Below are 22,612 nucleotides of genomic sequence, written 5' to 3' on the forward strand. Positions count from 1 at the left end.
AACTGGAGAGAACCCAAAACAGGCAAAGTTAAAGAAAATGAAGAAACTAAAGTGCTCTGGAAGTTTAAAATGTGCACAGATAAAAACCTGCAACATAACAACCCAGACTCAATAATTGTCAATAAGAAAGACAAAAAGGTCTGGGTAGTACGTGTTGCAGTGGAGACAGCAGAAAGGAAGCAACTGGAGAAAAATCACAAAACAAGACCTGCAAATAGAAGTGGAATGACTGTGGCAAAAGAAAGAAAAGATAGTACAAATAGTAATAGGTGCCTTAGATGCAATCCCAAAACATATGGAGCACCCCTGGAATACCATTGGCATTGACAAAATCCCCATCAGTCGATTTCAAAAGGCAGCTTTACTTGGAACAGCCTATATCCTGGAATGATTTCTTTAACACTATCAAGCAATGATATCTGCCTATCCCATGTCCTTTGGAAGGACTCAATAGATGGATAAAACTGCCAAATCCCATCTAAACATCTGGCTGACTATGCAGCCAACCATAATAATAAAACCTCTTCCTTACTAGTATTTTTCATCTTTCCAATGACCATAATGCCTGAGAATTCTGGGAACTGAAGTCTACTCCATCATAATCTATGAAAGATTGCTATAATTTATCCTACTTATTGGCTAGCAGTATTAAGATTGCTATATGTTATGTGTTATAACAATGGAAATGCTTATATATTTCACTGCCCCAGTTTTATGCTGGGGGGGGATTTAATTTGGAGTATGGTACATTATGTTACTATTAAATAATACCAGAGATCAAAGAGGTGTGCCACCACATGCCTTTGAGTTCCTGCGATAGACCCATGGTGAAAATGGAGAGTATCAAATTAGATTATAAGTAACAAGAACAAGATACTATATTTATGACATATTCCTTCTCTGTGGAAAAAATCAACATTTTTTTAAAGATGGGGAGGGAGATGTATGAAGAATGATGAACACTGAAAGGCCACTTTAAATATAGGGCTGGCTAATTCAGACTAATATAGGTGCTTCCAGCAAGTTCTCATTCATTCTACTGAATGATTTTGTTGAAATTCCATTACAGAGCAAGATACAAAAATGTGAGACAAATGCTTGCTTCTGTCATAAAGAGGTTCTTTCAACTCCCCTAGCTTAGGTTGTATAAGTTTATAGTTGCTAATGATGATGATGATGATGACGTTAGCCTTACCAACATTTCTCTCTTGTTTTAATTTTAGCCATATGAAGAAAAAGACAAATTCAAAACCAGATTGCTTGAATGAGCAAGAAATTCCATATCGGTTGCGGGAAATCATGAGGAGCCGAGATGAACTGAAAAACCCCACCCGCAGGAAGAAGAAGAAAGCTGGTAAAAAGCAGCGTTATGATTCGATATTCCGTATATGTTTCAGCAACTAGTCAGAAATTCTTGCAAAGTGTCATCTTGACCACTCTCCTGGATGGTACTAGTTTGAGGCAGTCTGCTTATATGGGGCTCTTTTATCAGAAGGATGGAAGACTCTGGGACTTCAGATCTGCACAGGATCCTCATGATCTTTTTTTGCTTCTTCCCCTTAAGCTTTCTGTTATGGCACTTAATTTCTCAATGCTTTGGAAAAGAAAATATAGGAAACATCTTGGGTATGCTCTAACGTAACTGAAAGCAGGTTTAAAACAAAATCCCCATTTTGGATTAGTTGGAAGATGGACGTTTATATAAATGTTTTAAATAAACAAATTTCCTGCAGAGAAAGAACACTGAGTAATTTAAGCAAAAACATTGACTCAAACCACACGTCTGGTTTAGCCTATCCAGTTTGCCTCAGAGCTTCCCTTGCAGCCATCAGCCCTCTGAATAAATAATAAAGAGGCTGCTTATCATCAAAACCTAAACCTAATAAATTAGATAAATAAACCCACCCCTGTTTTATAGTAGTATTACATGCATACAAAGCTGCTATATTTGTACAGAGCTGTAACTCTTTTAAGCTTACCTGGAGGGATAAAGGTCACAGAGTAAATGCAAACAATACTTTTGCAAATACATTTTCTTTTGTGGCCAACATTTCAGATATGCACTTATGGCTGGGGATCTCCCAAGTGTTTGCTGTATGTGGCTCTCTAGTAACCAATAGTACAACGCAAGTAGGCACCATATCTTGGTCTGTAATACTGCACATTGGCCATAAAATCATGATGCTCTATGGCTAGAGAAATCCAAGGTGGCTTATTAATAGCGGAATACCTTTTTCCTACTGATCCTAGAAAATTGATTTTAAGCAGTATGTCAGGTTAGTTCATTGTAAGATAATTCTTATTTGCTCAGCTAGGGATCAGTATTTTGCAGAGTGAATAGGTTTGGGCTCTATCTGTTTCCTATAAGCTCCTTGAAAGTTATTGGGCAGATTATAATGTCTGTGTTTTTGCCCCAGCAAATAGGCAGAGGCCTCAATCAGAGGGTGATATACCAGTACCGAAGTTCAAGAGGCGGCGAGGGGAGACAGAAACCTCATACAATAGACGTATGGACCGGGAAATTGAGCACGTGCGCTTTCTCACTGAAAACCAGACACAGCGTGAGCCTGAGAAAAAGATGCAGGTCCAAGAAAAGTCGCAGAGGAAAAAAGAGTTAAGTTTGAATTTGCAGCCCTTGAATTAGGGTGGTGCTATAGTCTGAAAGCCTAATTCTTGAGATGAATTTCATTGAAAACCCAGTTTTCTTATTTCACCCTCACAACAATTCCATAAAGTTAACTTTTTGGCCAGAATGTGTTGACTAAATAGAGGATTTTCCCAAGCCACTATCAATCTCTTTAGCCATTAGGCTTCAAAAGTTATTACCAGCCTCTGCTCACCAAATGTAGAATTAACCACAGAACTAATGTATAAGTATTCCATCCTTCAGGAACTCTTGAAGGATGTTCCATTTAGGACAGGAGGAAATGAATTAGTTATTAATAATAATATATCTTTTTCCTCTTCTGTGCCTTAACTCAGTCCTGTTCTTTTGGTTAATAGTAGCAATTAGTTTCTTCCTGGAATCTTATTTTTCAACTTGATTCTGTGTCAGTTAAGACAGTACCACTCCCTATAAATTGCAATGGAGCATAACAGTGGCTCCAAGTTTACATGCTAGCACAACATCCTTTACTGGTTAGATGATACATTGGTTCTTGTCCCTGTATAGAGAGTTTTGTGGCATCTTTATTTCCAAGTCTGATTCTGGTTCTTTCTTGACATGCTCATGGACATGAAATTTCTGTATCCTTTTTCCTAACAAAGCCTGTTTCTCTAGATTTCAGAAGAAGAGGCTGGAAAAAATCCGTAAGCAAAAAGCAGAGAAAAAAATAACAATGCTCGAGAAGGACCTTCTCAAAGGTAAGGTAATAATTTGCCCAGAAAATAATTACCACCACCTTGTAATATTTTTGCATATTTGTGAATGCTGTTGCATGGATTTTTTTTTAAAAAAAACACCTCTCTTTCAATGTGTTTGCTAATTTATTGTTGTTGTTGTTGTTGTTAGTTGCGAAGTCGTGTCCGACTTCGGCTAATTTATTACAAAGCCCAAATGCCAGCAATTTTGGGCAGTCCTTGAAGTAAAAAAGTACAGTTAAACCCTATAACAATAAGAACAAAGGAACAAAACAAGCCAGGCAACAATGAAAACACACACATACAACTCAAAGGGGCATCAGCTACCCTTCCAAAAGTTTGGGTAAGGAGCTAGGTTCGCAAGAAAAGAGAGACAAAAACAAAACAACAAGAAAAAAACCCTTACAATTTAGACATCCATACCAAGCCCGTTCAACAAATTCCCCATCTGGCTACCAAGATTTTCTGTACGTTTTGGGTAGCACTTCATATAGAATTAGATAAGCCCCTGAACTTGTTTAGCAATAACCCAATGACATAGATTATCTGACTTCCATATAGAGGGGAAGGCTGATAGCAAAAGATGGGGTTATATTTATTTTATCAATATGATGGAGTAACATAATTTATTAAATATCTGTTTACTATTTCACATCCATAAGCAACCCTAGTGTGGCAACCGCATACAAAGATTTAAAGAAAGGTTAATAACAAAGTAAAGAAGCTCCATAATGATTCAGCCAACCAAGAAACAGAAACATGGAGCATTTGATCAAAAAGAAAATAAAGTTGATGTCAACTGACACCTGTTCCAGAGGGCTTTCCAAAGGAAGGGCACCATTGCAAAAAGTCTTTCTTTATGTGATGACTCTGTCTTTCTATTAGTATGTAGAGAAGGATTTTCATTGAAGAGTTTAATGCATGGTCATGATGATAAGGACCCGGGGTCTTCAAACTTGGCCCTTTTATGTCTTGTGGACTTCAACTCCCAGAATTCCTCAGCCAGTGTGCCTGGCTGAGGAATTCTGGGAGTTGAAGTCCACAAGTCATAAAAGGGCCAAGTTTGAAGACCCCTGATATGGACAGAGATGTTACTTCAAGAACTTGGGTCACAAAGCATTTAAAGCCTTCAATGTGGTAAATTTAATCGTGACAAGCAGATGTGGAGCTGGGGTTGTTTCTGAGGAAATGCTGTATGTTACATGGCTGCATATGGGAAAGACTGTCAGAATTTTGGTATATTCTGAAGTCAGTTTGGATTAATGGTTAAGGCACCAGGCTAGAAAATAGAAGATCGTGGTCCCCCACTTAGGCAAGAAGGCTGACTGGGTGACTTTGGGCCAGTCACTTTCTCTCAGCCCAATTCACCCCACAGGGTTATTGTTGTGGAGAAAGTAGGAGAAGGAAGGAATATTGTGTGTGTTTCCTGCTTTTGAGTTATTTATAAAAATAAAGGCAGTAAATAAACAAATAAAATAAAATACTAGCTTTGCAAATTGCAGTAAGCTTTGGTTAGTTTGAATGGCATGTTGAATAAACAGCCATTGATTGAGTCTGCCCAGCATGCTAAACTAAAAGCCATGATTTATAAATTACGGTGTCTAGTGTTACACAATAAAGCAAGCCAGAAAAAAACCAGGGCCATTGTGCTTAGTACAAGTCCATAGCATTAGACAATAAGATTAATTTGATTCTTCTCTAAGAGTCTGCACCCTTTTGCTTTTGTCTCCCTCAAAAAATGGGACAGCTGAATCAAAGTCTGTTCCAACAAAAGTTTTTGCAGAAACTTTTCTCAAGGGAGCTACTATCGCTGCACATCATAGGCACTGCGTACGGCTGGAAGAGCAGAAGCAGCCTATGTAGCAAACCCCTTCTTGCAATCTGTCTGAAAGGGGAATAAACCTTTTAGTAAACCACTATTGTAGAGGAGATCAACCTTGACTGCTCTTTAGAAGGCCAGATCCTGAAGCTAAAACTCAAATACTTTGGCCACCTAATGAGAAGGAAGGACTCACTGGAGAAGAGCCTAATGCTGGGAAAGACAGGGCAATAGAAGAAGGGGACGACAGAGAATGAGGTGGATGGATGGAGTCACTGAAGCAGTAGACGTGAGCTTAAATGGACTCCAGAAGATGGTAGAGGACAGGAAAGCCTGGAGGAACGTTGTCCATAGGGTCGCGATGGGTCGGACACGACTTCGCAACTAACAACAAAAAGTGTGCTTCAGGTAGTTTTAGCAGCCTAATCTTGCCAGAGTACCACTCTTATGGAACATGCTTGCTTCCGCATCACTTTCAAAATTAGTGCTATGGATTTTGACACTTTGTTACGAGGAAACCAAGTTCCTTCTAGGAGAGAGATTTATGTTTAGCTGATTTCTGAGATAAGAGATGGTTGCATCGGTATCGGAGCTTGGTAGACCTGACTTATTGCTGAATAGAGTAGTGATATGGGAGGCATGGGACTGCTTGATTCCTTCTCGTTTCTCTTTGTTTCAAAGAGTGATCAGTCTGCAGACCGGCTCAACTTTTGTTCCAAAGCACAATATGAAAGACAGATCTTACAGTGGATAATAGAGTCACATGTTGGTCACTGGGAATCATGGGTAGAATCTCTGAGAACAAAGCACATAACAAAACAATGTGTGGCCCAAGTGCAAAAGGGCAGGCAGTGTGATGTCATAACACACATTTCATGAAGTCTGATTTTCAGATGTGGGGGAGGGGCTATAATGTGGATTTTATTAAACTGGATATTTAATGTTGTACACTGCCCAGAATCACCGTTTGTGAGTTGGGTGGCTATATAAATTTGTTCAATCAATCAGTAACGTGGCAGTATTGCTTTAGCTTTAGCTTTTTTTTGTTTAAATTATTGTTATTAGCTGCCTGTGGTTAATGTAGAACATGGGTGGCCATAGAAGAGTTTGAAATAAATACAATCCTTTTGTCAGGTGGATATGGCTAGAATAGATTTCAGGCTTAAATTTGCTTGTTTGTGAGAAACAATGAAAGATGCATGTTGAATTATTTTGGAGTTGTCTTTGCAATTATCAGATTTGGAACTGCCTTCTTTCTGTTCCCTTTTAGACTCAGTAAAATTTGGAGAAGTTGCTCTACAGCCCCCCACACTAACAGCGAAACCCAGGAAGAGTGTTATCAAAGACAAAGTACGTCATTTTATTGAGTTCTACTTCTCTTTCCTAATGGTGCCAGTGACATTGCCAGCCTCTACTTTTGCTGGGGAAGCAGCAGTGCTTAGAATAGGTTACTGATCAGCAGCAATGTTCACTGACAGGCATTTAACTGTATTATGTTAAGCTCAGTGGGTTAGGATGCTGAGCTTGTCGATCTGAAGGTCGGCAGTTTGGCGGGTCGAATCCCGAGTGCCGTGTAGCAGAGTGAGCGCCTGTTACTCGTCCCAGCTTCTGCCAACCTGGCAGTTCGAAAGCACGTAAAAATGCAAGTAGAAAAATAGGGACCACTGCGGTGGGAAGGTAACAGCGTTCCGTGCGCCTTTGGTGTCTAGTCATGCCGGCCACATGACCACGGAGACGTCCTCAGACAAGCGCTGGCTCTTCGGCTTTGAAACGGAGATGAGCACTGGCCCCTAGAGTCGGAAACGACTAGCACGCACGTGCGGGGGAACCTTTACCTTTACCTTTTATGTATTACGTACATAAGGTTATGTTAAGCTATGTATTTATGTTCATAGGGTTTTATGTTGTAGACATCCTCTTCTTCAAGCTGGTTCTCTTCATGATTGCTCTCAGATTCAGTCCATATCCACTTTTCCTCTTCAAGATTCTCCAGCTAATTTTTCTTTTCTTCCAGGCTGATCAGAGGCAGCAACTTCTGCTAACATCTCTTTTGGGCTCTGGCAGAAAAGCCACTGTTAAAAAATCAGTCCATGCCTCTCTCGCTCGCCAAAGGATCGTTCAAGAGGAAAGAGAAAGGGTTGTGCAAGCTTATCGGGATATAAAGAAAAGGAAACAGCAGCAGTTGAACAAAAGCTTTCTTGTTGTAGACAAACTAAAGAAACCAGCCTGAGTTAATAGAACAATTCTATCATTCCGAAAAACACAGTGTCATTACAAGCCAGTGGTAGAACGACAGCCAGGTCTACTGTCTTTTTTCCTTTCCACTTTGAATGAGAGTAACCAGCAACACCGATAGGCAGATTAACAGTTGAGCAATACACGTTTACACACTTCACTTCTGTGAGCAGACCAAATTCTTTAAAAGGTGATTCTTGTATCCCAGTTTATTGAATCTGTAACATGAAAAATGCACACCTGTTTGTTACTTCCAAAAGGATTGATAATTCGGATTGGCTACAAGAATCGGAGCTAGTTTTCAGGCACCCATCTCTTTTGATGATTCTCATAAGCCGCCTTCTGATAGTGAAGAAAACTATTCTCCAGTTGGACATTGTAGTCTTCTTGGGATTTTTTTTTAGTCTTGGTGTGTTTTCCCCATGCCAGGATTACAAACAAAAAAGTTTGAAGAACCAAAACAATCCAAGCTGAGTGCCTCTTTTAGAGTTTAGTTGCCAGTTTCTGAATCAAAGTCAGAGATGTGCTGAGGACCATCTGCTCCAAGAAGATGTTACCAGAGGCAGATGAATTTGGATTAAAATATGTTCCTATACAAGTGTATCTTCTTGGAAGTTTTGCTGGCTCTCCTGTTGGAAATTATTTCCTTGCAGAAGAGAAATGGGACTGCTACTCCAGGGGCAGCTACTGTGTGGACATCCGCCATTGAATACCAGCAAAAACTTTGATTGGATGGAAGTCCTTCAGATATCATAAAGCAGGAGGTACACTTCTTTGGCAGAGGTTTAAGGTGAAGGAGAGGAAGCAACATGCTTATTTTGCAGAGAGCTTTTTCCAACTTTATGAAAGCGACCAGATGGAAAGAATTGTGCCATCTTCCCTATTTCCCTTTGAAATCCTGGTTCTGTTGTACAATAACAAGAACATGTATTGGCAAAAACCTATGAAAGAACTTAAATAGGGAAATAAAGCGGCATTCCTATGCCCAGCAACAGTCACCATGTATTCTTAATCCTGCAGGCCAAAGTTATTTTAAAAAACAGTGTGAAAGCTGACTTTTTAAAAAAGAACAGAAATCAAGTGTGTATTTGTAGGGTGAGGCCCTCAAAGCCAAGGTAACTGGCAAAGTGAAGTAGCAAAATTTTGAACAGTGCATAAAAAGCAGAAATAGTTGGTTGATTGGAGGAGGGGAAAGGATTGAAAAACCTTAGTTGAGAAGTACATTAAGATCAATATTGTATTGGGCACAATCTTGAGGGGTGGTTGGTCCTAACGAAGGTACTGCTGGTGTGGGGGGGCTTTGGATGGTGCAGCACAGATTTGTCAGTAGATGGCAGGATCTGTACGCAATGAGGAATTCCATCCTTAAACAATCTCTCTCTCTGGAACAACCTTTGGTCTTTATAATGTAAGAATGTGTTACAGAGAACATACTGTGGATGCTTCCTGCAGATTCCCCCTGCAGTTATCTGTACTTTTAACACAATTTCTGATTTTCCAGGATGATGTTTTGCTAAACCCTTTTTTAATGAAACATAGCCTGTACTTTTCGGGTGTCTCTGGGTGTATTGTATAGGTCAGTGATGGCAAAGCTTTTGGGCTTGGCATGTAAAAATTCAGAAAATGCCTAACCTGATTCTATTGGCATGTCACCCGCTCCCCCACCCCCCATAAAAGAGAAACCATTCTCTATTTCCCACCATCCTCAATCTAGGTCATCCTGAACAGCCGCACCCAGCGCTGAGGCTAGGCCTAAAGCAGAGGTAGGCAACCTTGGCTCATTTATGACTCATGGACTTCAACTTCCAGAATTCTTCAGCTAGCGTGCCTGGGAGTTGGTCCACGAGTCATAAAAGAGCCGAGGTTGCCTACCCCTGGCCTAAAGGCTTCAACCCTGCCACCTCTGCTGTCACTCAAGCAGGCTTCTTTGCATTGTGCCCAGCACTTCCTAGAATCTCCCCTGCACTGCTTATCTTCAAGTGAGGTTCTCATTCTGTTGACAAGCCCCTCTGGCCTATATAAAGCTGCTCCAGGTTGCCTGAGGCCTTTATTCTTGAAGCAATTTTGGAAAATGCTCTTCTGTGGCGTCTGAAAACCATGCAACAGTAGACCCTATTCTCCCACAATTTTTGGAGGCTCACAATGCTGTGCATACCCATCTTGTGCGTTGTTCTGAAGGTCGTGAGAGAGCACATCCCATTCCCACGTGGTCTCTGTAACCTCGAAAAAAATCTCCAAAAAGAACAGAGCATGCTTTTGAGAATACTTGTTGTTGGGTGTTAGTGAACACAGGTGTGTCACCCAAAATGTTCTGCCATGTTATCTTGGTCACATGTCAGATTTGCCATCACTGGAATAGATTCTAGAAAGAATATGCTCTGTTTCTCTACTTCTTTCAGCTCTTTGCTGGGAACTGATCTTTTATTTCTAAGCTTATCCTTGAGATTTCTAAAAGAGCTTCTACCTTCTGACTATTTGGAAAGCTATTTATATGCATGACCACCTTGACTTCTTGAGGCATGATTGCACCTACCATATTGCCACTTAGAAGCAGTTCCCATTATCTTCACTGTCACAGCAAAAAGTAAGCATTCTTAATAATGCAGCCTGACAGCACAGCATTTTAAAGCATTTAATTGTGTTTGGTGGGACTACCTCCATCAGTGAATGTCTAACTGCCAGTTGGTATTAACAGTTTTAAGAAATAAAAAGGATGTTCTGTTTGTTCTCCCAAACAAGATTGAAAAACATTAGTGTTTTTTGTCGGCAGGCTATTTTAATGAAATATACTAATAGGCTTTAACAGGACTTTAGTCTGGAAAGAACTCTGTGCAATTTCAAAAAAACTTGCAACCAAACCATTCTAATAAAATTTGAATCCCCTGAACAGTTTTTGATCCTATGTTCTTAACTGTGTCATGAAGTAATTGGCTAAAAGGGTAAATTTTCAAAAATGCAGAAGCTAAACAGGGAGTTTAACAGAGAGAGATCCAGATTTGGAATAAGGATTTTAAGGAGAATCTCTGCTTTGTTGTGTACTTAAGGCTGGAGTCTCAGCTTTTATAAATAGGCATAAATCACATTTGTCTTTGGGACGCTTGTTAGTTTTGACTATGTAATGCTGCAGAAGCTAAAGGTAGTTGAAGTATATCTTACCCTGAGGAACCACCTGCTGTAACAGACTCATCTTGAAGTTTCCATAAAAAGAAATGTGTAGACAGAATGAATTCTTACAGTTCATTTCCCCATATACTTAGACATTTCCAAAAAAAGCAACGGATCAGGAAGTTTTTCCTAATGAACTGAAATTTATGGGTATATTGTGAAGGCTTTTGGAAGAGAGCTTGTGAGATCATCAGAGGGGAAAGTGTCAAAAAAGACAAATGATGGAAAATTGTTCAGAGGGCCTGAAGTGGGATAGATTTCTGGAAAGCTGAATGGAAAGTAATAATGTCACCTTTTAAAAACTTTTAAGAAGCACTATACCTTTTCAGCAGTGCCAGTTTTACAGTCCAGGCAATGTCCAATCCAGAAGAGAAAGAGGTTCCTCCTCCTCCTCCTCCTCCTCCTCCTCCTCCTCCTCCCATCACTGAGAGCCCTTTGTACCATATTCCAAACCGATGTATAAGCAAATAGGACAAATTATTAGCTGAACATATCTAACTTCAGAGAAGATGACTCTGGTTAATTCTTGGCCTGCAAGTCTACCTGAATATGCCAGTGCCAAGAACTAGTTTGAGAAGATTAATAATAATAATAATAATAATAATAATAATAATAATAATAATAATAATAATAATAATGTTGGAAGGGACCTTGGAGGTCATCTAGTCCAACCCCCTGCTCAGGCAGGAAACCCTATACCATTTCAGGCAGATGGCTGTCCAGTCTCTTCTTAAAAACCTCCAGTGTTGGAGCATTCACCACCTCTGGAGGCAGGTTGTTCCACTGGTTAATTGTTCTAACTGTCAGGAAGTTTCTCCTTAGTTCTAGGTTGCTTCTCTCCTTGACTAGTTTCCATCCGTTGCTTCTTGTCCTGCTTTCAGGTGCTTTGGAGAAAAACTTTCCCTACAGTTTCAAAGGAAACAGCATGGATGTTTTGTTAGATGCCCATGGAGTCACCAGTTCTGCTATTAGCAGAAAGGAGCAGTAGTTACAGAATCTTAGAAACATAGAAAACTGACAGCAGAGGTGCTGATCTTAAAACTAGTTGCTCCACAAATTTGTCCTGCTGTTGTTCTTTTGATGGTTTTTAATACTGCATTCTGCCTTAAAATTTATGCAGAAAAAATGCACAAGTTTAAGAAACCCTTGAATTATTTGTAAAAATAATAAAGGCAGGATACACATAAATAAATAAAAAAATCTAGCTGTGTCTGAGGTGTCTTTTGTCCTTGCTGCATTCTTCAAGTTTCAGTATTTTCAAGCTTTAGATGACTCAAGCGTTTGTTTTCTTCTACTATTGTCTGATATCTAACGAAAAACCTAAGGCAGATATGGGAAGTATTTTTCAAGCTGTTCTTGATAAAATGTTTTGTTTGAATATCAGGTGTCCTGAGTTGAGTTCTATTTGTACAGGTAATAGAAGTGCAATGTTTGCTATTTTTCCAGTCTGGGGTTACATGATTGTGGTGTATGTTTGCCTTAAGTTCTTTTCAAGGAGAAGCTGCCATCTTGTGCAAAGTTTCCCTTCCTCCCCCCTCCCCCCTTGTAGTTTGAGGGTTTGTTTGGAGTAGCTCCATATCAACAGTTCTGAGGAGATGTAAATGTTAAGATGGAAACGTGTCCTGAAGGAATCCAAAAATCCACTGGAGGTCTAAGAAAAAATGACAGGTGGTGTGGAAGTGTAAATTAAGCTGGTTTCTTTTCTCTCTGATCACATTCAATGGGCATCTCTTAAGTCACGTGCCAGAAATAAGTTATGATCCCTGTTTCAAACAGGACACTGTTATGAAAACGCAGTTTGAAATTCAGGCAAGTAATTATCTTTTTAATCTTGAGAGAATGTTTTATTTTAATGAATAAATATCAGCTTATGGCCCTGTATCTCCTGTCAGAAATGAGATAGTCTGGAAAGGACTTTCTCATTCCAACCCTTGTTTGGTTTGCCTTGGAGCTTCAAAATCATCAGTGTGGCAGAGATCTGGATTTAGAGTCCTGGATTTATATTGTATGCTACCTGACTGGTATTCAGAATGTGAGATAGCAAGTTTATGAGATAGCAAGATAGCAAGTTTGTTTCAAAGTCTCCCTTAGCTACAGGGCTATCTTGCTTTATCCCAGGGGTCTTCAAACTTGGCCCTTTTATGACTTGTGGACTTCAACTCCCAGAATTCCTCAGCCAGGCACGCTAGCTGAGGAATTCTGGGAGTTGAAGTCCACAAGTCATAAAAGGGCCAAGTTTGAAGACCCTTTGTGCTGCTTCCCCTTCAGCTGAGCCTGTCATTGCAGAGTTGGTCGCTGATTAAAAATAGGAACTTTCCAAGTACTGGCTTTTAAAGTTACAGGTAGTTCTCAACTTAACCATTCATTTATTGACTGTTCAAAGTTACAACAGCATTGTAAAAAGTAACATGATCTTTTTTCACATTTATGACCACTGCGTCTCAGTGGTTACGTGATCAAAATTCAGATGCTTGGCACCTGGCATGTATTTATGACAGTTGCGGTGTCCCAGGGTCATCTGATCACCTTTTGCGACCTTCTGACAAGTGAAGTCAATGGGGAAGCCAGGTTCACTTAACAGTCATGTTACTAACTTAACAATTGCAGTGATTCAGTTAACCACTGTGGGGAAAAAAAGTAGTAAAATGGGGCAAAATGTACTTAACAATTGTCTTGTTTAGCAACAGAAATTTTGGGCTCAATTGTGGTTGTAAGTTGGGATCCACCTGAATTTAATCTGTAACCATAACCAACAACACTTGGATATGGTGATCTATAATAATATAACGTGTATACAACAGAAATTTTAGTTTAGAGAAGAGGCAAATTTCCCTGGGTCCAAGTTTAAGCATGGGTAGTCTTCAACTTTCGGCTGGTTCCTTATCAATGTATTTCCCTGGGAGTAGTTACTACCTGGACTTGAAGGCCTAACACCTCCTACACACCCTGGGGTCATGTGACTGCCCTTCAGGCACTTAATAACTAGGCCGCATGTAGGGCCATTTGCACTGTCCTGTGCTCATGTGACCTCATTTTATAATGGTTTTGCTGAAAACCTGCATTTACTTCCAGTTTTCAGCAAAACTAACCCATAGCATACAATGGTTTGCTTAATGATTGTGGCATATGCACAACAACTGTCTAAGAAAAGATCATAAAATCTAGTCAGTCATGTGGGTGATCCCCATTTATGACTATTGTGAGTTATGATCATGAAGGGCAGGCTCCATTACAGTCATAACTCGACTTCCTGTATAGTCTCCCTCAGGTCAAGCATGTAGTTTTTTTGGCAACAGTATGAAAGCGGTTTGCCATGTCTTTTCTTTGGATTCCCCCCCCCCAACATTGGTGGCCTCTGATCCTGCTACTAACCAGGATTGATCATGCTTATCTATTTAACAGCAGCATGTGCTATTCATTTGTAACATGTTGCAACAATGACTGGAATTCCTGCTTGTAATGAGTTGTGACCATCAGTGGAGTTCTTTATCTTTACAGAACCAAAGAAACAATTCCAAATTATTGGAATAGGATCAAATTGTGATCACAGCAGTACTTGTATTTACATCTACATTGGCCATGACTTCCTTATGCTCCAGAGCAAATTTGAAAATTCCAAAGTGGTTTTTTTTTTACTATTTCATACTATCATTCTCCATGCGTGCACTTACCATGTAGACATTATAGCAATAGCACTTATATACCACTTCATAGTGCTTTACAGCCCTCTTTAAAGCAGTTTACAGAGTCGGTATATTACTCCCAACTATCTGGGTCCCCATTTTACCAACCTTGGAAGGATAGAAGACTGGGGTCAACCTTGAGCCTGTCAGGATTGAACTGTTGGTAGTGAGTTAGCCTGCAATAGTGCACTGTGCCATCATGAAAGAGAGCCATGTTAGTTTTGGTACCAAAAGAATCAGAAGGCATATTTTTATGTTTTCATCAGATGCAGCTCACTTCATCAGATGCATAGAGTGGCTAGACTGATGGAGCATTAAAATAGGAAGGGAATGGGGGAAGGGACGAGAAGACAGGTTGGTTTTGCAGATGTGGGTTACTTATGAGGCATTGTTATGATCCCACTTCAGTCTAGCTGCTCCTTGCATCTGATGAATTGATTTACAGCTCACTAAAGCTTACGCTTTTAAATAAAATTTGTTAGTCATGAAAGGCTCTACCTGGCTCCTGATTTTCTACCTCCATGTGTTTTTGAGTGGAGAGTCAAGCTGTCCCCAGAATAACTCATTATGCAAACACCAGGTGTGCACTGAAAAAAGTGCTGCAAAACCACACAGCATACAATGCAAATGGCTCCCATGCCAGACGGAAGCAAGGAGAAAACCCTAAATTTTAATATGCCCTTCAAAAAGAAGTTCCCTTGTGTAGAACTCTCTGTAGGGCAGGGTTTCCCAAATTGTGAGGTCTACTTCTCTTGGGAGGCGCAGAGGGAGTCCAGGGGAAGTGTGAATAACCTTTTACTTATATCATTACCATAAATCCACTTTTCCCACTGCATTGTTTTTATTGTACCAGTAAAGGAGAATATTTGTAGCTCAGGGTTGAAATGAGGGGTCCTTGGTGCTCTCTGAGCTTGCTTGTTTTCTTGCAGATATTTCATTACCCAAACTAAGTAACATCATCAGTGCTGCTACCTAGTTTGGGTAATGAAACGTCTGCAAGAAAACAAGCAAGCTCGGAGAGCACCAAGGACTCCTGTTTTTCATTGTTCATTTGGGTGTTTGGATTTTTAGGGGAGGTGTGTACATTATGATTATACTAAAGGGAAGAAAGTTGGTAAAAGGTTTAGGAGCCTCTGCATTAGAGAGCCTTTCTGCAGCATTTGGGATAGACATTTGCATTCTAAAACGTAGACATTGGCACACAAGTTGTTAGTGGCTAGAGCAGGGGTAGGCAACCTCGGCTCTTTTATGACTCGTGGACTTCAACTCCCAGAATTCCTGAGTCAGCTGGCTCAGGAATTCTGGGAGTTGAAGTCCACGAGTCATAAAAGAGCCGAGGTTGCCTACCCCTGGGCTAGAGGAACAACCTAGTGGCAATGAGTCCACCCAAAGTCTTTCTGCACCAATTCTAAGATTTTAAAATCTTCAAATCTAGGAGAAGATTTCTCCAACTTTTTCCTTCAGAAATCACCTTTCAGAAAGTCTTATCAAAGTTAGAGGGCTGGTTGCAAGTCCCTTCCCTCAGCACCATCATAATTTCGAACTGTCACTGAATGGTTGGTTGTAACTTCAGAACCACCTGTATTATAAAAAAAACAACCTAACTGAATGGTTTTTATGTCATTTCAACGAATTACCATTTTTGTCTCAGTAGGAATCCTTTGTGAGCTCTCGTTCCTTGCCCCAGCTCCTGCCCACCTACTGTAGCAGTTCAAAAGCATGCAAATGCAAGTAAATAAATAAGTGCCACTTAGGTGGGAAGGTAACAATGTTCTGGTGCCTTTGGCATATAGTAGTGCTGGCCACATGACCATGGAAAATGTCTTCGGACAACGCTGGTTGCCAAGAAACAGAGATGAGTATAGTTATAGTTGATGCAACTGACAGGGAAATCTTTACCTTTTTTTTTTAGGAATACTTTGGAAGATTTTTAAAAATATATTTCACTAAAGTGGCAATCTTTTAAGTCAATTTCAATATCCCTGTTGTGAAGGATAATGGGTTTGTGCATCATTCTCCAAAGGGTGGGGGAAAACATTTTTATCCAGTTTTTGGTAAAACAGGTTTGGGAAGCATTTCTAGGGGATGCATATAGAATATGCCTATCTTCACACCAGACTGATTAGATAGTTGGGTTGAGAGAAAGGGGCTGATTAAGGTTATTTCTTGATGCTTGCATTCATATGGTAACTTTAATCTGGGTCACCTTAGTCCTGTTAGCATTAACAATTAACTCTGGTGGCTATTACAGGCAAAGTTTCTGAGTAGTATGAGTTCCCACAGCTAAACATCTAAAAAGAGGAGGCATGAACTTGAAGGCAAGGGATATCCAAAAGGCTTTTGGCTTTTAAATGGAGAGGATCTCTCCTGGGAGAAGTCAAATAATTAGCATTAATATTAATATGGTAATATTAAAGCATTCTTCAAGGCCCCCCTTTCTACAAGAAAGTTGGAGTACTCAAAATCTCTCCCCACTGAATTCAGTGGTGCTTGAAATCCAGCCCAGCCTAAGCATTTGCGACATGCCTAGTATTTCCTTTGGGAGAGAGAGAGAAAGCTATAAATAAATAAGTCGCTGCTTGTGGAACACATTTCCATGGGGAGATCAAGAAGGCCAACAGCACATATTTGGAGTACTTTTATGGAAGCGTTTGGTAGCAACATCAGGCCACTTGTTGTTTGAACCTGTTGCCAGTTTAGGGATGGGTTTCCAACACCCCCCTCATAATTTTCCGTTGGTGAACTTCTTGTGCAATCTACAGCTAGCTAATGGCCTGTTGATCCGCTGAGACTTTGTTTGCCTTCGCTTGCAGCTGTCCCTTCTCCATTAAGCAAACACAGTTCTGCGGAGGCAAGAAAAGCATGGGAATTGCTGCTTCATTAGGTCTGTGGATGGAGTATGTCCAGCAGACTATTGCAGAAGCTCCATCTCGGTGGTAGAAAATCTGAAAGCAGGCAGACCCTTGGAGTGCCAGGACATTTCTCTAGAGGGGTCTGTTTAAATCAGATCCTAATCTGTGCACTAGGCTCCTGTCCCATCTTGAAACAAAGGACTACATTTAGAGAAATGCTGGTCCACCCCAGGGCGTGATACTCACTAACCCAAGATCGATAATTTCAATCATGTAGTCTTGAAAAGGCTAACCATTGTCTCCTAGCAGGAGGGTTTGCCAGCAGGAAGTTAGTTCACTGAGTGCGGCTGAAAGCAGAGAGAAAGAAATAATACGCCACGCATGACCGAAAATAATTTTAAACATCCTGCAGGGAACTAGTCTACAAACTACAAATCATCCCATTAATTTCTTTGGTCACAGAAAAATAGTGACCAAAAGGAGTATTTTACCTTGCCATGAACCCTGAATTGCCTGCCCCACTTTCCAAGACTAATTCCACTTTTAAGAATCTTATTGTAAGCTGATTGAATAATAATCCTTCAAACTAGACTTGGATTCCCACTGTTAATTTTTCATTAAACAATGTTTTTTAACACCCTTCAGGAACAGAGGGATTTACTTTTTAAATTTGGGGCCTTCCAAGGGCAGAGTGCTTGTAAGAATCCGAAAAAGCCCTGACAGCAGCTTGTCCCATTTTACGTCCTTTCTTGCCACATTTGTTAAGGGAATTACTGCGGTCGTTAAGCTAGTAACGTGATTGTTAAGTGAATATGGGTTTCCCCCATTGACTTTGCTTATCAGAAGGTCGCAAAAGGTGATCACGTGACCCGGGATATTGCAACCGTCATAAATATGAGTCGGTTTCCAAACATCTGAATTTTGATCAGGTGACCCTGGTAATACCGCAACGGTCATAAGAGTGAAAAATGATCATAAGTCGCTTTTTTCACTGCCTTTGTAACTTTGAACTGTCAGTAAATGAACTGTTAAGTCGAGCACTAGCTGGGAATTCTGGAGGGGAGTAGCTTGATCCTGAGCAGTCAAGGACCTCTTTCTTTCTTTCTTTCTTTCCTTCTTTCTTTCTTTCTTTCTTTCTTTCTTTCTTTCTTTCTTTCTTTCTTTCTTTCTTTCTTTCTCTCTCTCTCTCTCTCTCTCTCTCTCCCTCCCTCCCTCCCTCCCTCCCTCCCTCCCTCCCTCCTTTCTTTCTTTCTTTCTTTCTTTCTTTCTTTCTTTCTTTCTTCTTCTTTCTTTCCCTCCCTCCCTCCCTCCCTCCCTCCCTCCCTCCTTTCTTTCTTTCTTTCTTTCTTTCTTTCTTTCTTTCTTTCTTTCTTTCTCTCCCTCCCTCCCTCCCTCCCTCCCTCCTTTCTTTCTTTCTCTTTCTTTCTTTCTTTTTTCTTTCTTTCTTTCTCTCCCTCCCTCCCTCCTTTCTTTCTTTCTTTCTTTCTTTCCCTCCCTCCCTCCCTCCCTCCTTTCTTTCCTTCCTTCCTTCCTTCCTTCCTTCCTTCCTTCCTTCCTTCTTTCTTTCTTTCTTTCATTCTCTCTCTCCCTCCCTCCCTCCCTCCTTTCTTTCTTTCTTTCTTTCTTTCCCTCCCTCCCTCCCCCTTCTTTCTTTCTTCTCTCTCTCTCTCTCTCTCTCTCTTCTTCTTTCTTTCTTTCTTTCTTTCTTTCTTTCTTTCTTTCTTTCTTTCTTTCTTTCATTTTTATTACCAATGCCCCGAAGTCCTGCTGGTAAATATGCAGGACACCGTGAGATGTTCTCTTAAAAGGAAATGTGGCTGGAAGCTTCTGTAGAAAACCACGTGTCTAAATAGGTCAGGTTCCCTTGTTCAAAGACTTGTATTTTACAGAGCTGATCTGCCTCTCTCCCCTGGAATAGGATTTTTTTTTTAAATTAAAAATAAAGAGGCATTCCCATCCTAACTAAGGGAGTGTCAAGTAACAGAACTGTTCTTTAGATTTGCTTTTGGGTGTTTGAAACTGGCCACTTTATGAATTAAGTGACGCCATGCTCTATTCATAACAAAGACCCCCTCCTACTCAGACAAACCCTTTGAATGTCAGTGTTAGTATAGATAGTCCTTGACTTGCAGCAGTTCACTTGGTGACCGTTCAGAGTTACAACAGCACTGGGGAAAAAAGTAACGTACGACTGTTTTTCACACTTGCAACCGTTCTACTATCCCCATGGATTCAAAATTCAGGTGCTTGGCAACCGGTTCATATTTATGATGGTTGCCATGTCCTGGAGTCATGGGATCACGTTTTATGACCTTCGGACAAGCACACTCAATGGGGAAGCCGGATTCACTGAACAGCCGAACAACTGTGTTACTACTTGAACAAGTGCAGTGATTCACTTAACGACTGTGGCAAGGAAGACCGTAAAATGGGGCAAAACTCACTTAACAAATGTCTCGCTGGGCAACAGAAATTTTGGGCTCAATTGTGATTGTAAGTTGAGGATCACCTGTATTCTACTTTGTCCTCTTTATGCCTTCCACTTGCTTGGAGCAGTGAAGAAGATGTCTTCTGATACCAAATTTGGGTGACGAATTCTAAGAATAGGAGGTATGTAGTAGACACCAACGCATACCGATAAGCATTCTTTGCATAATTCCAACATTTACATAGGAAAGCAAAAGTTGTTGCCCTGCCCCCAGCCAAAATCTTCGGAAGATGAAAATCTTCAGTAGCCATAAAATACCATCAACCAATTAAGAGATTATATGCCTGGAAAGTCTAACGCAGGGGTCTTCAAACTCGGCCCTTTTATCACTCATGGACTTCAACTCCCAGAATTCCTCACCAGGCACACTGGCTGAGGAATTCTGGGAGTTGAAGTCCATGAGTCATAAAAGGGCCGAGTTTGAAGACCTCTGGTCTAACGCAATGCACTGCTTTCACTACTTTGTTTTGCTTTTTTTTAAAAAAATACAATAAAATAAAAGTTTGCTTAGTCTTGTGTTTTAGTTCCTTACTTTCCTATTCCTAATATAAAATACGGGGTAGTTTCCACGCCAATATTTTTTAAAATTCTTTTAAAAGCTGGTGTGAGGACCTGGTCTGCGTTGCAGCCTTTCAGCTAGGTTGGACTTCCACGCCCATCATCTCCATTCAGAACGGTGAACATAATTTCCCATGCTAGTAGGTTCATGTCATTGAACAAAAGACAAATTATGGTGCCAAACCTTTGAACTTCCATACCGTACATACATAATTTGATACGGAGTTGTACTTAATGATAAGAAACAGAATAAACTACTTTTAAAAAAAAACTTGGTTGGACGCCTGCACTGGAAAATAGACTACAGGGCGACACAGACTGGCTGTGAACTGCCGCTAAATTGCCAGCTGGCATCGCTCTGTTATTCTTCATGGGACAAAACTTTTAAGCATGACCTGATTGAGAACCAGAACATCCTGTATATACTTGATAAGCCCAAAACTTTTACACCAAAAATTGGGTTCAGGTTATCTGTGGACCAGAGCTCAGAGTTTTTAAATCTTGTCATGGTCTTAAAATTGCAGTTTTATAACTGATGACATAACAGTTTGCAGTTCCCCACCTGTTACTGCAGTTAAAAATTCACAGTTCAGCACATTTTTCATGGTAGTTTGACTGAAATTTCAAGGGTCGACTTATCTATGGATGAGCTCTTCCACATAATACATATAATTTTCTGATTGGTTAAGGATTTGACTCTTAATTTAGCAAACATTATGACTTTTGTTAAGTACCCCTCCAAGATATTTAAAACACTAATTATTTCAATAGCATATTAATTCAATAGCATAAAACCAGACTTTGGTTTTAAAGTCTCTACTTGGCAGAAGACATACAATTTTAAGATTTGCTGAACCAACATATTCCTGAAAAATGTCAGTTTTCGTGGCTGTCAGTCTAATAGCTGCTGGGTTATGCTCTTGTGGACAGCCATCTACTACTTATTGGTAGGTGCAAATTCCAGCTTCAGATCTCACTGCCACGGGTTAAAATGGTTTCAGAAGGAGCAAGATAGCTATCCTTGAAACTGAAATTGGTCCCATCTAAGTAGGACTATGTTGGTGGTTTGCTGGGCCTGGGGTAGGGTATAAATTCTCCGAAGCTTGTTTGTAACAAAAGAGGATGAAATGGATGGGCGCCAGCTGTTAACTGGTCATTTCTGAGGTCCAGTCCATTCTTGGTGCCTGACTCTGTGACCGCCCTTCCTTCTGTGGCATGAGGCCTTTATTGGTGCATGTGGAGCTCTGCTGCAAGTTGAATGCTTGTTCCAGTAGATTCACTGTTAGGGCAAGCCAGGGTCACCCTTTTAGGAAATAAATCTGAGAGTTGTGGAAAAGAAATAATCTCAAGGAAACAGCATGTGTCCTGGTCGCCTTTGGTGATGGGTCAGCATTTATTGTTGGCAGAAATTACCGTCCCAGGTCAGATGTCGTTGCTACTGCTTAAGGGTGATGCTTCCTTTAGAAGTAGCTGCCGCCAGTCTGCTTGGAATGCTGTAGCAGACAAGTTGTCCATGCCAAGTTAGAATGGACCAGTTTGGGCACGAGTAGGAAATGTACTAGGTATTTTTCATAATATTTTCAGAAAACAAATCCCTGTAGTACCCCTGTCCATGGAGCCTAAGTTCATTATCCTGCCATCCATCCTCGAATTGTGCAAGAACTTGCTTTACTGAGTTTACTTCAGTCACCTGTCATGCAATGACTTACAAACAGCCCAAGAACTTTGGTTGCAGATAAAGCAGGTCGATACAATCATCGTGATATGTTAGGCAAACTAGGTGAGGAGCCATCATGGTGTAAACTGTGGGGTCAAGTTCCATTCTGTTTCCTGCCATTGCTCAAGATTTAATTTCTGGAAAACTAGGAGAAGAAACTCAGCAATTATATATTCAGGACACACACAAACACACACACACACACACACACACACGTCCTTAATGTGTATTAAGGTCCTCAATACAAAGCATCCTGTAGAATTATTATTTTTTCACTCAACTAGATCAAGTAAATAGGGGTTCTTGACCTATAGTTCATGTGTATTCTTTCATTTTATATTCAAGTTACAATAAAGAGGCCTAACATTGGTCTATGATTTGTACTCTGCACAAATTATACAGAGTCCCTTGGAACATATTTAAGTTGTCTTGTTTATACTCTCTTGAGCCCATGTGGTTTAGCTACTCCCTTTTGGGCAGATCGCTGATGTGAATTGAATGTAATCCAGAAGGATTAGAGTGTGTTCCATTATATTCTTGCTCTAGCATTTGAAATTCACCAAAAGCATGGAGAGAGGCAACTTCAGGCATGAGAAACATGCATCCAAAAACTGATTGGCCAGAAGCTTTTACAGACAGTAGCCGGCTGACAACCAAGCTGTGCTACTGAATCCCAATCAAATAGAGAACCCGAGTCTTGTTTGTGTGTACAAAACAGTTCTTCTTTCTAAATTA

General features: G+C 40.4%; 1 protein-coding gene across 3 annotated transcripts in view; it reads left to right on the forward strand.

Moving 5' to 3' along the window:
- CCDC137 (coiled-coil domain containing 137) overlaps nucleotides 1–22,612 on the forward strand; it is a 47,028-nt gene that overhangs the window by 1,244 nt on the left and 23,172 nt on the right. The window contains exons 2-6 of one of the 3 annotated variants that reach the window (XR_014491033.1): nucleotides 1,224–1,354; nucleotides 2,418–2,613; nucleotides 3,281–3,363; nucleotides 6,450–6,529; nucleotides 7,194–7,604. Coding sequence is in view for 2 of the 3 variants with exons in the window: in XM_083351405.1 (XP_083207531.1) it covers nucleotides 1,224–1,354; nucleotides 2,418–2,613; nucleotides 3,281–3,363; nucleotides 6,450–6,529; nucleotides 7,194–7,409 (706 nt within the window). In the remaining variant the exon portion in view is untranslated. Of the gene's footprint in view, nucleotides 1–1,223; nucleotides 1,355–2,417; nucleotides 2,614–3,280; nucleotides 3,498–3,551; nucleotides 3,637–6,449; nucleotides 6,530–7,193; nucleotides 11,788–22,612 lie in introns of those variants that run through there. The other 2 variants (XM_083351405.1, XM_083351406.1) reach the window with 2 other exon arrangements.

This window comes from Vipera ursinii (genome assembly GCF_947247035.1).
Source record: "Vipera ursinii genome assembly, chromosome: 2".
Classification (NCBI taxonomy): Eukaryota; Metazoa; Chordata; class Lepidosauria; order Squamata; family Viperidae; genus Vipera; species Vipera ursinii.